Source organism: Octodon degus, unplaced genomic scaffold, assembly GCF_000260255.1.
Source record: "Octodon degus isolate 3935 unplaced genomic scaffold, OctDeg1.0 scaffold00003, whole genome shotgun sequence".
Classification (NCBI taxonomy): domain Eukaryota; kingdom Metazoa; phylum Chordata; class Mammalia; order Rodentia; family Octodontidae; genus Octodon; species Octodon degus.
The window spans coordinates 10,144,486-10,162,785 of NW_004524579.1; the positions used below are offsets into that span (position 1 = coordinate 10,144,486).

Sequence of the window (18,300 nt, forward strand, 5' to 3'; positions counted from 1 at the left end):
CTCTGAAGAAAATGTCATTTTCCATTCAAGAGTATCTGGGTTCCTTGCATAAAGCAGAATCATAATAACCACTTAAAAATCTTTCCTAATTTCAACATCTGGTCCAACTCAGGACTGGAATGTTATTATTTTTCCTCTTAAGAATTTATCCAATTGTCACTTTTGTGCCAAAGAGTTTCAATCATTATTCCAAATATCTGAGTATTATATTGTCCAACGTTGGTCCTATAAAATTTCGTTGAGATAAACAATAAATGTGTTTCGAATTACATCCTTGGTACAACTTCAGTCTTGGCTTCTTGGCAATCATTTCAATGTCAACTCAGTTTTTAAATTTTGTTGTACTTCTTCAAGCTCCCTTGTGCATGTGCAGCTCAGGAATGAGTCTGGGACTCGTGCAGCAGCTTATACCACAGTTCAGTTCTCAAAGACTTTGCTCTGTTGCTTTGGCTGTGGACTGCATCCTCAGAGCTTGCCAATAAATTCATTACATAAAGATGTACAGGATCTTCTTCCTGAAACTTTTCCCATAGTCTGGTTCCCATTGTACTTTCACCTTTGTGCTTTATTCCTCTGGCCTCAATTCTCCTCTGAGTCTGAGCTTTCCACAGTACTGACTGACTCATGGATGTAGGTCTGCCCTCAAGAAAATGTTACAGGAAAAAAATGAAGAGTCAATGGGAATCTTATACACTCTTTTGTTAGCTTCATTTTTTTCGTCCCTTTCCTTGGCCAAATAGATCCATTCTTCTTTCACTGGTTTTCTTAGGCCTCTGCTTCTCGCACTGCTATCTCCACAGTGGCTCTGAAGCTCTGTGACTACTTCTGTTCTCATGATAGGTTACTAGTGCACATAACAAGAAAAAAGAAAGAAAGCAGTGACTTCTAATTATCTAGTGAGAGAGGCCCCTCTCCTTAGTGCTGTGGACAGAAAGAATGGAAATTTTCTGCCCTCACTCAATTTTCTGCCCTCACTCCACCTTTGCCTTAAATCTAGCAGATAATGGTGAGTAGCGAGCAGGAAACTGAGCCCTTGCACTGTGTACCGGCAGATGCCTTTCATCTTCACTGTTAATGCTACTGGCTTATCTGGGAGTTCTCAGCAAGTTGTGTCTTACATTCTTCTCACAGATTTTAGCCATGGAAGAGTTGTTTCCCTATGATCTATGTCATCTTGGCCGGGCTGAGAAGCCCATACTATAGTTTTATAGAAAAAAAGAATCACAGGGGCAGGGAAGAAGGCTCAGTAGAATAAGCGCTTGCCTGGCAAGTGCAAGGGCCTGAGTTCAATCCCCAGTTCCACCAAAAGCAAAGAAAAAGAAAAAGGGAAAAAACGAGTCACGAGCCCCACCATAACCCTGAATGTACATGTTAGCATGATTACCAGGTGACATTAAAATATGAGACATCCTTAACCAAATGACAAAGACCTTAAAAAATAAACACCTCTGCGTCTAAGATTCATGTAAGATCTTCCAAGGTTCAAAAACTCAGTTCGGAAACCCACAAACACACAAACACACACACACAGAGCACACACACACTGGATATACTTTTAAATCAAAAAAAGAATCCTCATAACTTAGTGGTTTTGAGGGAATGTTAAGGTTTGTGTCTAGCTGTCCCCTCAGAGACTCATGCAGTCATGGGGTGGCTTCTGGAGTTTGTGATTGATTCTCGATTATGGGTATGAGCAGCACAGCCGGCCTGGGGCATAGAGCCTGAGTCCAAAGTAAGGGAGACATGCAATCTGTAGCCACTGTCACTGTTACTCCATTTGCTCTTGCTTTTTGCTGCCACCGTGAGAGGTTGCTCTCTGCCATATGCCACTCTGCCTTGGAGCCAGCCAAGTATGGACCGAAACCTTCATTAACGGTGAGCTAAATAAACCTTTCCTTCCTTCATTTTTGGATGTTTGATATTTGTCCCAGCAAGGAGAGAAGAGTAACTGAGACAGCAGTTTTAAAATAAGAACTAAATAAGTACCATATCATATCTAAGGGGCAAGAGAAATTGTTACAGATACTTGAATAAATATGTACAAAGACAGAAAAATAACAAAGACTCTGGAGTGATATTGTGAAATGATCATTTTAAGCAAAAGAGTGAATAGAAAATCGCATCAAACCATTATGACTCTAAGTATATGGAGAGAACAATGTCTTAGAAAATAATCCATGTAGAATAGACTAATGAGAGAACTTGCAACCAGGAGAGATTAAATCAGCAGAAGGAAGAATTTCAACCAAGCCATGACATAGTGGCCTCCATGCAGGTCCATAGCTAGTGTCCCTTTCAACTTCCTTTCCTAATGGTCTTCCAGTAAATTTTGGAAACATTATTATGTTATATAGTTTGATTATATATGTAGACTGTGAACTCAACAAACTTGAAAAATTGAAATGATATAAATTTAAGATTATTTTATATTGAGAGATATAAATACTGGCTATTTTTTTTATCACTGTCAGTGGTTCAGCCAGTGTTTACCTTTCCTTTGATCAAATCCTTTTAAAACCAAGTAATCAAAAAATACTTGTGAAATACGAATATGAATAGGATGCAGGTTGGAGAGATAGCTCAGTGGAATAAGTGCTTGCCTGGCAAGTGCAAGGTCCCGAGTTCAATTCCTAGTACCACAAAAAAAAGAAAGAAAGAAAAAGAGGATGCAATAATAACAAGCGATTAAGTCATGGCAGCAATTTTTTTCACAGATGAAAATTTTCCTCCACAATAGGTATAAAATTTCAGAAAATACTAATTTATGTCATCATGATAATATTTTATAGATACCTCCAATATTTGTATCTGTAATTCATATGTCTATATATTTTAACCATAAAGTTCTTGTTCTCCATTGGGACATTCAATATTCAAATGTTAAAGTTGAAAGGCACACAGAATGATAAATGTAAACTTTAATTCTTCCTTTAATGAATAGTAAGGCGTAACTGTTACATTTTTGTGACAGAACAAAGATCTTTTCTTTCCCTATAGCTCCACTGATTGGCATTCCACACGTATAAACCTTCTGCAATGCATTGTCTGTAATTTCAGGTTGCAATTACATTAAAGCATAATGTAAAATTAGTCATTACTTGTGAAGCAAACTAGGTAGCACAGAAACTCTCTGTCTTATTCTTTTCTCCAAGTTGTTTCTAGTGATTCACACTATTTTGAGTCTTTCTAATGTGTTGAATATAAGTTCTTCAATTTATTTTATCACTTTATGAAATATTTAAATCACATGAGTACATCACATTAAACTAACAGAAGAGAGTAAGGTGACAATATATGCAACAGTATGCCAGCAACAGTGTGTATACAGTTCAGTTTTATGTGCGCAAAGTCTGAATAACTACAAGGTGCACTGTTAAAAGTGAGTCTGTCCACACTGTGGGGGTCAGTGTATCTGTTTACACAGCGAAAAGAGCGCTCTGGCGAATTCACTAGAGAAGGCTCTTCAGAGAACTTTTATTGTGCCTTCAAGTACTCTGTCTTCTTACAGCCAAGTTTTACAGCATTAGGACCACTCTACATCTTTAAAGTGATATAGGATATCATCGTACTAACTGACTTGATTTTAAAGATTTCATTAAAAAAGGTGATCTTATTTGAAAATTCCAGGATACATCATCATTATTATACTTCATGTATTGTCAAGAGAATAATGGAAATCCCAAAGTGTTATTCATAACACCTTCCTTATTAAGTAGAGAGACATTTATAATGGAATTGACATATTGATTTATATTTGAAGGTAAAACCAGCCTAAGAAAAAGAATTCTCATTATAGCAGATGAACATGCCCATTTGCTATCCTATCAATTATGAACTTGTAGATAAATCCTTCTTTAATAGGTTGTTCAGGTAAATGCCATCCCACATTTGTTCATATTACTGCTATTCCTAAGTTATTGTATGCAAAATTACAGAGAACAAATAACAAAATTATTTGGTAATGGTGCTTTCTATAGAGAAAAACGAGTTACAACAAAACTAACAAAATTCCTGCTTTTTAACCTCAAATAAACAACAGTGAGCATGTAAAAGGAGACTGCAAGAGACTAATGACTCACATCTGATATTCAAACAAACCTTTGATAGGAGATTTAAAGAATCTCATTTAATTAGGTCAATTGAGCAAAGCATGGCACTAATATGAACAAGCAAAGCATTAGATCCCCATATGGGCCATGTAGCTTTGCCCATGTCTCTAGCTTAAACCCCTAAAGCCCTTCAGCCATCTGGCAGCTGCACTCAGGTCCAGTGAGAACCAGGAGCCAGGCTCCATGTGGGTCATCCAGGCTCCTAAGCGACACTGTTCCCAGGCAGCATCCACCAGAATCAAAGGCAGTCGCCTCAAAAGATTATGGGTACATCTTATTTCATTGACTACAACTACCACATGAAGACAAAAGCCACTCTCGAAACTATATTTTTCCCTTTTATTCTGAAAACACAGATAAATTAAGGAAGAAAAACAACTAACAACAAAACATAAGCTTTCGCCTCTAAGACAGGCTATTCCTCGTCATTGTTCCCAACCACTTGAACTTAAACTCTGAATCTCCTTCTCAACCTTCTAGCTTTCTAGCAGCTTCAAAACACTTGAAAGAAATTGTAACTGTGAGAATAACTACCCCAAATAAGTACTTGATTAAAATTAGAAATGTGCAATATAAGAGCCTATTGAATAAAGGACAAAAAGAAAAATCAAAAGAAACTCAAGTAGAGAGAAAAAACTATGTCTCTCATACCCCTCATACCACAAAAAATGAAAAAGATCTGCCAATTACTGCAGTTTTCCATATTCTATTATTTTCATTATTCTGTTACCAAATGTCTTGAAAATGCAGTGCATATATTAAAATAAGTTTTAAAAAGTTAAATGTAGAATAGTTGTTTTTAATATATAATAATAAATGCCATACTTTGCTATATTTTCTATGTATTAAGTTTTTGAAACTGTCTAAAGGTAATTATAATTATGTTAATAATAATTTCTTTTTCTACAAATACTTCTGCCCATCCTACTGTGAAAAACCTAATAAAAAAATCTTATGTTTTATTTAGGAGAGAGCTTTAATATGATAAAATAAATAATTTTCAATAATATTAAAAGGAAAATAAAGAAGATATATGCAACATATGTGTATGTTACATATTTTATTAAATTTGGACTGTTATATCAAAACTATGAAAAATGGCAACATGTTGTAATGGGGAACAATTAAAATTGTTGCTATGTGGATCTTAAACCATACACAATTTTAGTCAAATGAAACCTTTTAAAATTTAACCTGTCTGTGATTTGGGAAAATTTTCCTGCAAAGACTGCAGTATTTATTTTTATCCGACAACAGATTATCCCACATTCTGTGGTTCAACTTTTCCCCAACATTGTCTCAGCTTCTGTGCATCAGAAGAGCAGAATGCTTGAACGGAACCTTCTACATGGGTTCTCAGGAAGCTGCAAAGAAGGCGGCGGCCATCGTGCTCTTGTTGAGATTTAGGACGGGAAGATCCATTTTATTATTATTTTATGCCCAGGCTCTCCCAAGTCATTGGTAAAATTCACGTTCTTTTTTTTTTTTTTTTTTTTTGGACAGGGTCTACAGGGTCTCACTGCGTAGACTGGACGCACAGTGATCTGTGTGTTTACAGCCTCTCAAGTGCTGGGATTACAGGGGCACGCCACCACGCCCAGTCTCAATTACCATTTTAGTGTTCCCTGGAGGCAGGGTTGGCACGGCAGGCCTGGGGATCGAACCCAGGGTCACTGAGCCTGCCTAAGCAGGCGCTTTAATCTGCTGAGCTATTTGGCCAGCCCAGAATTCACGTTCTTGTGCCTCTAGATCTCAGGTCCCTAATGCGTTGTTCACTTGGCTCCAGTATGCACTCAGCACCCAGAGGCTGCTCTCAGATTTTTTTTGATGGATAAAATTATGCATATTTATCAGCTATGATATATTTTGAAGCACATATATATAAGTATAGCTAATTAACAAATGCATTGCTTCACATAGTTATCACATTTGCAGTAAGATTCCTTAACATCTTGCCTGGCTACATGTTTGAGCAGTAAGCTCTATCATAACTAGTACAATGCAATGGCTCCTTTGAATTGATTGCGTCTAACTCTGATTGTGTATCCTTTAGCCAACATCTCCTTTGCCACTCCCTCCTAACACCTTCAGCCTCTGCTAATTACCCTTTTACTCTCTACTTCTATGAGATCAAATTATTTTATCTGAATATGAGTAATACCATGTACTGTTGTTTCTTTGCCTAACTTTTTCACTTACCATAATATCCTTCAGGTTCATGCATGTTGTCACCAGTGACAAGGTTTAATTATTTTATATGGTTGAGTAGTATTCGACTGTACTATGTTATCTTTGTCTCACTATACACCAAAGTGAAACCAAATTGGACTTAAGGTCTCAATGTACCTGAAACTTTAAACTTAGTAGTACAACTAGAGAAAAAGTTCCATGACATTAAGTAGTCTGGCCAAGTGTCTTTTAGATATGGCCTCAATGTAAATAAAAGCAAAGACAGACAAAGTAGACTTTTATTTTGAATTCAAAAGCCTCTACACAGTACAGGAAACAGTCAACCAAACAAAGGGAAAATCTATGAAATATAAGAAAATATTTCTAAACGGTGTGCCTGTTAAAGGATTAGTATCCAAAATATATAAAAACTCAACTCAGGTAATAAATAACCAAATTTAAAAATGGGAAAAAATATATACCTGATAGATATTTCTCAAAAGAAGACATGCAAGTGTCCGTCGGGTATATGGAAAAAAAAAAAAGAAAAGAAACACTAATCGAGAGATAAATGCAAACAAAAGTACAATAAGCCATTGCCTCACTGTACTAAGCATGGCTATGATCAAAAACCAAAACATATCAAGCATAGGTGAGGATATGAAAGACTGGGCACCCCTACATACTTCTGAAAGAGTAGTAATCAGTATAGTCATATCAGAACACAATATGGATGTTCTTCAAAGTGTCCAAAGCAGAGCTACGGTATAATGTAGCAATTCTAATGCTAAAATCTGACTATAAAGAAATAGCGGCACTCTCAGTTTCATAGAAGCACCTTTTGTAATGTCCTGAACATGAAGTCAAGCTCAGTGCTCTCAGATCTTAAGGATGTGCTCCCCTCCATCTCAGCAAGAGAGAGCCTCCCTAACATTGAATATAGTGAGAACAATCAATCAATATGATTTATCTTGCCACAAGTCTGGGGAAAAATTTCCCTGATTTTAAAAAGCAAATGTTGGGGCCAGGGAGATAGCTCAGTAGAATAAGCGCTTGCCTGGCAAGAGCAGGGTCCTGAGTTCAATCCCCACTTCCACATAAATATATAAATAGATAATAAAAAGCAAATGTTGTTAGGCCAGAGCCACCAGAAAGAGCCTACTTTCATAATATCAACCTTACCTGTATAAAATAGAATAATTAGGAGAGTGTTAGGATCATAAAAGGGGGTGGTGGTCAGTTGGAGAACATACTAGAATTCTGCTCACCATAGTGCAGAAACATTAAAGAAGCATAAGGACTCTTAGTGATAGATAGGCACGCAGATTTTAAAATGAAAGAAATGGAAGAAAGTACCAATTTGGGTAGGAGTTGGTATACAGAAATCATAAACTCCATATTTTTCTTCTACATTTTTATTAGTTAATGTATATACAGATTAATGGATTTCATCTTGGCAGACTTGTATGTAAATATAAAATTTTTCATCGTCCTTTCCTTTCGTTTCTTGCACAAATTTCTTCACTAGTTTCACATTTTTTATGTGGTTTCAATTCATACCATGTCCATCTCCCATTACCCACACTTACAAACCCCTACACTTTGTATTTTAGGAAATATGTGAAATATTCTTTCCACTTTGAAGAGGTATGGATTTGCATAAGTATTCTATATAGAATATTTCTGTTGGACTCTTAGATCTGTTTGGCCATAATTCTTTATAGCTGTAGATGTAGTCACAAAACCCAGAGGCCAACAGTTAACTTTCAAGTCAAAAGAGGAGGAGGAAAAGGAGGAGGATCTGTTTGTTGTAAGATGACTCATCTTCCTTTCAAGGGCCTTGAGTCTAGTGTTTCCCAAAATCCTACTCGTAATATTTTGTTAGGATTAACAGACATTAAGATGTGTATAGCATGAGTCAATTACTTGGTAACATGAAACTACTGAGTCACATTGATTTAAAGCTTGATAATCTCACTTCAATGCTTGTATACTATTTTAAGCAATCTATTACCTCCAAAGAACTATGTAACTTTTATTCTTTATTCATATAATTTCTACTTTGTAATACTTATAGATCACTAAGACACAGTAAGTCCCTACCCACAAGATTACCTAAATTATGACATCTTTGTACACATATTTTTGGCAGCTTCCATTCCCTAAAAGATGAAGTCTAAACGATTTTGGCACTGCAGTCTCCCCATAAATTCACTCCCGCTTTCTTTTCCAATTTCATCCATCCTAAAGCCTACACTTCAACTACTTGATACATTAGCCGCTGAACATGCCCTGGATGAAATAATTTCCCCTCTGCCACAAATATGTGTAATTGCTGGTTGCAGCATGACACTCAAGTTGTGACAGTTAATTAAAGAGGTTCTCCTTGAAGTGCAGGAGGTAGTATCTCAACCGAAGGGTAAGGTCTTTACTGTAGTGTTCTACATGTGCAACAAGTACTACAGATTGGAATGACGGGGTACACACACCCCAGTATATGCACTTCCTAGAGAGAATGCAAGGTGAACTATGCAAATAAATAAGAGAATAATGAAACTTAGACTCAAATATATATATATATATATATATATATATATATATATATATATTTATTTTTTTTAATGTATTTTGTAATGTGTTATATATTGATATAGTGGTATACATGCAGTTTGTAATATTAAGGGCAAGTTCACTTTTTTAAAACAACCTTGGATACAATTCAAATAGTGTCTTATTCCAAGACGTGTGCTTTTTAGTAATTTATCTTAAGTTAAATCATAATTTTCACATGTACATAAAAATGTTAATATGATAGGACTACTATGATGATTATAGGTGACATTTTGTTTAAAATGACTCAGCCAATCATTAACATATAGTGCAAACTTGTTAAACGTTAAAAATTAATGTAATTATTAATTAAATCATAGTCAAAACTTTCAGGGCTGGAAGGATAGTTTGGAGATCTAAGTGCCTGTCTGGCAAGCTCAAGGCTGGATTTGATCCCGATGCCACATGCAATGCCAGTCTCAGAGCCCTGGGTGCTTTGTGCTGGCCCTGATACTAGGCATGGTGGCACACGCCTGTAATCCCAGCTCTGGAGAGGCTGAGACAAGAGGATCACTACAAGTCCATGCTCTAGCATATAGTGGGCATATCAAATAAATATATCAAAATATATCAAATATATTAAATATATCAAATAAATGTATCAAAATAAATAAATACATAAATTTAAATTTAAAAAAAGTAAAAAAAAAAAAACCTTGCAGTTGCCTAAAGAAGATCTATGTCCATTGAGGAGCTCTAAATAGGAACCAAAGTCGCAAGTTTCTTAGCCCTAGAAGAGCACCCCCGTATGTGCATCATTGTTTGCAACTGCATAATGGTGAAACTGCAATATAAAATAAGACTACAATTTCCCTAGAATTGAAATTAGAACTACTGCAGGATTCAGCAATCCTTATTTCTGAGCATACAGTGCAAAAAATTAAAAGTAGGGTCTAAAAGAAATATTTGCCCATCCATATTCACATTTATAGCATTATTCACAAACCCGAAGAAATACAAACAACACAAATGTTCATCAGCATAGAAGTAGATAAAATATCATATATGCCTATAAAGGAATATTATGCAACCTTAAAAAGGAAGGAAATCTTGTCATCTATCACAACATGGATGACTCTTAGATATTAAGCTAAGTAAAATTATGAAAAACCAAATACTATATGAAGTGGAATGGTGGTGGTCCTGCAGGGAGAGGGATGGAGAATTTGCTATTTAATGATTATAGAGTCTCAGTTTTGCAAGATGAAAATGTGATGGACCTATGCATCACAAAAAATACTTTAACACTATTTGACTTTACAGTGAAATATCTAAAATGAAGGGCAGTCAGATAGCTCAGTGGACTAAAGTGCCTGCTTAGGCAGAGCACAATGACCCACATGTTGTGTTGGCCCCACTCCCAGGGCACACTAAGACAGTGACTGAGGCCAGGCATGGTGGTGTGTGCCTGTAATTCCAGCACTTGGAAGGCTGAAAACAGGAGAATCTCTATGAGTCCGATCTATGTAGTGAGACCCTGTAGACCTTGCAGACCCTGTACCAAATACATTAAACAAATTAAAATATCTAAAACGATAAATTTTATGTTATGTGTTTTTGGGAAAACAGATGGTGGGTGGATGGATGGAAAAAGAGGTGAGTATAGAAACACAAATATAAAATGGTTCTTCAGGACAGTAAGTAAGAATGTTTTATGGTGCCGTCTCAGACTGGAAGATGAATTTTATTCTGTCAATGCTAATCACCAATAATAAACATGCTGGAAATTTAAATCCCTTTTTATAAAACAATTTTAGGAAAAGATACGAAATGATTGAACAACTTCGGTATGATATGGTATAACTCCATGTGGTATGAAACTGATGGCTTTAGGAGATACTCTTAAAAGTAAAATTGATAGAATCAACAATATTGTAACAAGCCCTGACTGAAGGAAAGCAGAAGCTGACAGATCATCTATGTTAACATACTTTTGGTATGAGTGAGCAAATTTTATTATTTGTGGAGAAAGGATACTAAAAAGTGATGTCAGCTTGGAGGACCTAGGATATGGGGCTGGAGAGAGAAAGAAATTATGTTTATATATGCAGTTTGAGGTGTTTTGAGATGTCTAGTGGAAATACCTAGCCAAAGGGGAAAAAGAAAAAAAAATTCTGATGTGGACCTCAGAAGATTCACAATAAGTCAACCGAAACATAGACATGTGTGAAGCTAAGAACGTGAGTCTACTTACCCAGAGGAAATACAAGGGAAGTAAACAATTCGAATAAGTCTTAGTGAACTTATTTAATTTCAGGAACGAAAAAGTAGGGCCAGTGAAATAACTCAGCAGATTAAAGCACCTGCAAGCAGGCTCAGGGGTCAGGGGATCTATCCCCGGGCTTACCATGCTGGTCCCGCCCCTGGAGCGCGCTGAGAGAGCAATTGAGACCGGGTATGGTGGGGTGTGGGAGGCTGAAAACAGGCAGATTACTATGAGTCCGATTTAGTAGTGAGACCCTGAACACTCTGTAGACCCTTCCTTAAAATCCAAAAAAGGATGAAGAAGTAAATAATTTATAAAGTTAATGAAAAAGACTTTTGTTAGAATTGTATAGAGCACAATTGGTATCTACCATGTTCTAGGTGAAAGAGTAAATGAAAGAATAAGTAACTGGGATACAATTGACACAACTGTATCATCAGTGTATAAAGATCTCAAGGTGGGGCTAGGGAGATGGCTCAGTAGAATAAATGCTTCCCTGGCAACTGTAAGGGCCTGAGTTCAATCCCCAGTTCTGGAAAGATCTCATAGAATAGATCATATGAACTGTTCTTTAGGGAAAAAATGTTGTTTAGCAATAAGAGGTAGTCAAATAAAACAAATCAGAGGTTAGAAAAGGCATGGAGATATGAAAAAAAGAAACCAATCATAGGGGTCAGATTATATACTTTAAAAATAAATATAAATACATGAACATAATTATACAATACAAATAATAAGCATATATTATATAATAATTATAATATAATATATTAAATATGATATGAACCAAGAGTTAAATAACAAGAAAATGTTGCAAGCGAAAATGTTTGCTTTTGTATATTAGAGAAAGCCAATGATAACGTTTAAAATTAAAATGTGCATAAAAAACTGAAATTGAGTTTCTTATTCTTTTAGATCTTCTCTATTAGCTTTTATATATTAGCAATTCATTTAATCTTATGTACTTTTTCTATTTTTGTAAAATTAAATTTTATTATTTTTATTTAGCATATTATTTTCATTATAGTTTTGAGAAGTTATTTCTGCTTGTCCACATATAAATGTCAATCATATTCAAGCATATATATATGAGTGTGAGAGATAAGCATGCTCATAATTAGCTAAGTAGTTGTACCTGAATAGAAAATTTAGCACAATATTTTGATCCCTTTCCACTTCATTTTGTTTTTCACGTAGATTTTTTAAATGGTAAGAATAATCATTCTTACAAAATCAAAGTAACATTTTTCAAAAATAAAATAGGCAGAATATCTGAATACATGTATGTACACACCTACATGCACATATATCTTGCATTTTAACTTCATGTTGCAATGTGATTCCTAGTTTATAACATATACAAAATTATAAATATATCCTATGGCTCCCAGGTTGTTGATAATAGTTTTTAGAACTTCTCTTTTTCCAACATTGACTATGTGCCAGGCATTTGCTATTTATATCAAATGCTTTCACACATAAAGACATAAATATCATTATATTATTTTATAAATATTAGCATATATAGTATATAGTATTGTAGATTTTCATACACTACTTCAAAAGTACTATTACTGATACTTTACTAAAGGGAAATAGCAAAGTTACTTAAGAAACTTTACCTAGCTCACAACTCCAGTTAAATATCAGTGCCATAATTTAGATCTTGCTATAAAATCTCTACTCTCTGCCTTGTGTACCATGTTTCTTGCTACATATGGCTTCCATTAACATTGTTGATATTTTCATCCAAATATAAAAATGTATGTAATGTTTGATAGACTAGGTCCACATCGAACCTTCCTAGTTAGACAATATATACTAGCTTTTAGGAAAATGTCTTACTATGAACCTGACACAGAATTGAAACTCTTGAATGTTGAGTTGTTATTGTACTGTATTTGCTTCTTCAATTTTCCTCCAATCCATGGAGTGAGTCTAGACAGTAAAATCATGAAGAGCAGAATCTTAGCTGGCCCCAGAATTTTATATAAGGCAGATAGCTACATGCTGAATCTTTCCCCTCGCCCTTTATTGTGGTTACTACTAAGACAAGGAAGAGCCTCCAAAGTACAAGTCAAGAACTATGTTCCCAGCAGGTAAGTATGAGATAGTCTCCATATACTAACAAGGTATAGCTTCTTCCTTGTATTGAGTGGAGTTAACGCTATGTCTCCTATCCTTTAATATAGCAGAGTTCCCTTCAGAGTAAAGATACCTAGTGCTTTCTGATAGCAGAAATAGACACTGTACAAGGGAGTGTCATAGATGATTGATGCTTCATGTCTCCACAAGCAATCCCTTAAGTGAGCTAATAAACCACATTGCTGGTGTTCCTTCCTGAGACTTATTTCACCCCAAAATCTTATGCTATAGTATGTCCCACAGTACTTGGCTATTGGCAGCAATGCCTACGGTGAAAGTGTAGAGGTTAAACATGCTTCTATTTCGGTGACCAAGATCATACTTTTCTCTGTGCCCTAGACATAAAGTCACTTAATAGATTTCTACAGCTGTTCCTCCTCTTTAGTTTCAGCCAGACTAGATCAAGTCCTAATATACAGGATGTGTGCTTGAGGTATGGAGTTAGAAGAGGTGGAAATGTGCAGATTCCTTGTGAGGTATGCTTTCTTTCATTATGATGTAGCACAAAGGATTTATAACTAAAATCACAGTTGAAGTACTAACAAAAACTATAACTGTTTGGGAACCAACCAATGAATATTCTTCTAATCAATGTATAGTAATCAATTAGTAATGTGCACAGCAAGAACAATATGAACTCTGAAGCTACAGATTGCAGAACTGAATAAATCATCATTTTAAGATAACACAATTAAAGCTCATGTATATTCCTTTCTGGATGAAAATTCATTTTTGTTTCATAGTAGAACAAATATTACAAAAAATAAAATTTAGACCTTAGTGTGTATTCTTACACATGTAGGTCAAGAAAATTTTTACAATTTCAAAAATCAATATTTTGCTTGAGACTGAAAGATTATAACATGGCCTTACCAAATTTCTACTTAGAGTTTTAAACAATGCAGTTTTAAAAATACAAGACCATGCATTAATCATATTATTAAGAAAAATGTATAAAGAACTTTCTTTTTTTTTTTCTGTTTTTATTTACCACTCCTAGCATTCAGTGATAGAATGTGCCTTGGTAATTTATATCCTACATATGATGCTTCAACTAATTACTGCCAAAACAAAATCTTAATATCAAAAGCTTCTAAAACTAAACTACAACTATCAAAGGAATAAAACAGAGCAACCTCAGTTATGCTTATTTAAAATTATCATTGACTGGAACTTTGTTCTAATCATTGTTGGGCATTTGCTGTGTCATTTTCAGATCTGTTTGTAGTTACTCATCATTTTATTTTTCAAAATGTCTAATCCTTTTAGCAAAATTTTTAAAAAAATAGTGAGAGTATTGAAAAAAAACAGATGGGATAGGCAACAAACTGCACATGTGCACACAGTGTGGGTCCCACTCCAGACCTAAAATGGCTGAGTTACAGGACGATGTTGCCTGGTGACCAAATAGTATCTATCTACTCGGCCACACAGCAATCTAAACAGCAGAGACAGATAGGTCCCCTCAGCCTCAGACATGGCCAGGACAAATATTAAAGGGCATATTTATCTTTGTCAGTGGTCAACGGTTTTTATTTTAAGTCAGTTGTCCTGTGTTTGATTTTATCATCAGTTAAGCTTGAGGTGGAGTGGCAAAAGAACCTGCAAAGCCATATATATTCTGCAGGGAAGATAAGAGGCAGAACCAAGCTTTTTTAACTATGAAACTGATAGTCTTGTTACAGCTAAGTCTATGAGGCGCCCCTACCCTGCTCCAGTATAACCTCCCAGTTGCTATCTGTCTTTCTTTCTTTCATTAAACTAAAGTAGTTAATTAGCCCAGGCCTGTCCTCTCCCCTTTCTCTTTCTCTTTTCACAGAAGTAATGATGGCTAATTATCAGCAGCAGTGGATCACTGAGACATCAGAAACACAACGCTCTCACTGGCTGCAAAACCAGCCACAAGGAACCCTGAAACCTCAAGGAGCTTAACATGAGTCTTGGATTCCTCAGAAGCAGTACTTCATTTCAAGGAGTATACACTATTGATCTAAAAGAAAATGCATTGCTTGGCAATTGCGCCCCTGCTATTCTGAAGGAAAATCAACATGTTTTAAGGGAGCAATAACTTGAAATGTAAGGAAAGGATAAAACGGATCTTTTATTTATTTCCTCACTCGTTGAAGTGATGATTGGCTGTCTCTCAGAGAAGGTGGAGCCTATAATTCTGTGTCAGGAGCAGTAGAAAAAAATTTATAAAGAGCAAGAGTTCATGAATTAAAAGCCTCTTCAACGGGTTTGAGTGAAAAGCAGAGCTCTTAAATATTACATGAAAATCATTATCTAAGAATATCACCTGGCAGCTTACACCTTCTGCCCTAAGTATATAGAATCTTTACTGAAAAGAGAAACACGTGCTACTGTATTATTATTCCTGGGGCTGTCACTCCATAGTACATGTCTAAGCAATTCTTTCACAATTCTGCATTCAATTTTGACTGAGAATATCGGTATTAGAGCATATGACTAATGGTTTGGATGACTGGTTGCCATGATGACCTTAGTGCCTCGAAAATCATTATAAAATTCATGTTATTTAGATTTTTAACTATTATTTCTAAAGGACACATATATAATGGATGTACAAATATAAACTTATTGGTATTATACACCAGCAAAACTGACAATTTAACAAAGAGACCTAAGTTTAGCATCAAAATAATAAAAACCAAACTTCCAGCTAGCAACAGTTCAATATATATTCCCATATCTATATGTATATATATATATTTATATATATATTAAATTCATCTCAAGTAAATTCATCTTAAGAGATTATTCATTCAAAAGAATTCTATAAATAAATAATTTTATCATGTTCTTAATGTTAATCTCAGCTCCAGTGAATCAAAGCCATTCATTCTCTACAACAGACTTCTGGCTCGAGCAGCTGTACATAAACCTCAGTTCTAATTCATGCCAATCTAGCCCTCATCATTTAGCAAAGCAACACAATAATCTCACCATTGTCTTTAGCAGTTCCACATGTTAAAGGAGAAGACTGCATTTATAAACCTACCTCCTAGAAATCTTCCAACAATAGTACATCAAAATAACACAACTTTCATGTATTTCCATTTCACCTTTATTTCCACTTCCCATCTTCCACATAAATTCCAGAAGAATGCACATCCTTCTATTACTGTTCCTGATTGATCTGAGGGAAATCGTAAGCTGCTTTTCCCAACCCGTCCTCTGAAAAGCCCCTCTTGCCCCTATTTCCAATTTATTATACCTCCGGTGGCGGTAGAGGTAGCACAGCTTACAAGACACCTCCCTCCTGGCATGCTCCGGGAACACTGCACAGGGACACGGTGCCAGGGAGGGAGGGGAAGCAGGAGCCGAAGCTGAAGAAATCTCAAAGAGAGGCAGAAATACAAAGGGTGCCAGATCGCTGCCCAACCCTTACTCCAGACGCGTACCCACCGCAGCAAAAGGCTGAAAGCTCTCCTGCATCTGAACTGCAGTCCTACTTGTATCCCTCAGATAGCATCTTCTGGTAAAGCCCAGGGAGGCTGCTGCAGCTCCCCAGCCCCACGGACATCCGCGAGTGAGGCTAGGTGCCCTGGGCGCTCTCCACCAGGACCAGCTTCGTGGCCAAGAGACCAGAGCCACCCCAGAAAGAGGAACAAGTGCACGTAGCATCCGATCGCGCCCAAACCCGTCTCCCTTTGTTGTTCATCATCTAGTTGCGGCTGTATTTGTGCAAGGGGCCAGTGAGGAAGGGAATGGGGGTGGGGGAGGCGGGGAAGACGAATCTCCAGGACCTTATCTACCATCTAAACAGTCGCGGGGACATCTCGGGGAGCGATCCAGGCAGTCCGACTGCCTCGTGTCTCCCGGCGGGGGTCTAACAATAAAAACTGCTAAGTGTCCTGGGGGGAACCCCATGGGCAACACCATCGCCACATGAAGGCTTTGTGCCAATGAGCACACATCCTAGCCTATCGATCAGAACCGTCCTTTAGCGGAGTGGGTGGCCGGGCTTCCAGCCTGGCCTGTGCTGCTTGGTGGCGGCTTTGGGACAGGAGCCAGGCGCCCAGCGAGGGACACGGGACAATGGCCCAGCCCGAGGACGCCGCCCGACCCGGGGGAGGAAGCTGCGGCAGCGGTCCGGTCCGGCTCGGCTCCGAGGTGCGCTGCAGCTTTAAAATCAAGGACCACAAAGACTCCTGGTGGGGAAATCGCGTCTGGCGAAGGCGAGTGGGAACGACTTGGGGAGGGGGTTGCGGAGGGTGGGGGCACACGAGCCAACGGTGGCTCACGGCTCCCCGCGTCCCCCCCCCCCCACCGCTCCTCCCTCCCCGCCCGGCTGCTCCGGCAGACAAATAACAGAGGAAGGCGAGTCACTCACCGTGGTCTTGACGGGCACGTAGAGCACTTGCTTAGCGCTGCCGCCTCCCCCGCGGACCTCGTCCGGCTGGCCCAGCTGGAAGCCCTTCGATTTGACCCAGAATTTAAATTTGGCGTTGTCTGTGGAACTCGACTCGGATCCGTTGAGGAGCTGGACGATCCGCTCGTATTTTTTCCGGGTCACCGTCTTGGTCTTGCCCGAGTCCCCGTAAGTCCGGAGGCACCAGTCCTGGAACTGGCGGTACATGTCGCGCTCGCTCTCCATGCTCCCTGCGCCCGGCCCCGCCGGATGCTCCCAACGCACTTCGCACCTGTTCACCCTGGGCTCATGAAAAATGCAGCCCGGGCCACGATGTGGGGACGCGAGGTCCCGGCCGCCGCGGGAGCCTGCCTCGGGTGGGGTGGGGTGGGGAGGGGTGGGGTTGGTGGGGGTGGAACGGGGCAAGGGGAGGAGGGTCCCGCTGGGCACCCGCAATCAGTGCCCTGTGCTACCAAGTCTGGTTCATTCGCAATTGCGACGGATGTCTCAGCTGCGGTTCTCGTCCTCCTAGGGGTTGGTCTTTTTAATATTGTGCGACCAGGACCATCCCAACAGCATCTGGCCCGGAGGAGCAAGGGTTTGAATAATTAAAATCCCATTCCTTGGTTTATTAAAAATCCCAATATTGACTTAGTGTGGTCCCTGGAGTCTTGGCCCCGGGCTCCGTC

At 38.0% G+C, this 18,300-nt stretch overlaps 1 protein-coding gene across 7 annotated transcripts in view; it reads right to left on the minus strand.

Annotated features, from left to right (window-relative positions):
* Positions 1–17,923, minus strand: part of Nol4 (nucleolar protein 4) — a 348,720-nt gene extending 330,797 nt beyond the window's left edge. For 4 of the 7 annotated variants that reach the window (XM_023715387.1, XM_004623567.3, XM_012514701.1 and 1 more), the window contains exon 1: positions 16,666–17,101. In XM_023715387.1, the coding sequence (XP_023571155.1) occupies positions 16,666–16,884 (219 nt within the window). In that variant the 5' untranslated portion in view covers positions 16,885–17,101. Of the gene's footprint in view, positions 1–16,665; positions 17,102–17,593 lie in introns of those variants that run through there. The other 3 variants (XM_004623569.2, XM_004623568.2, XM_004623566.2) reach the window with 1 other exon arrangement.
* Between the last annotated feature and the right edge of the window lie 377 nt (positions 17,924–18,300).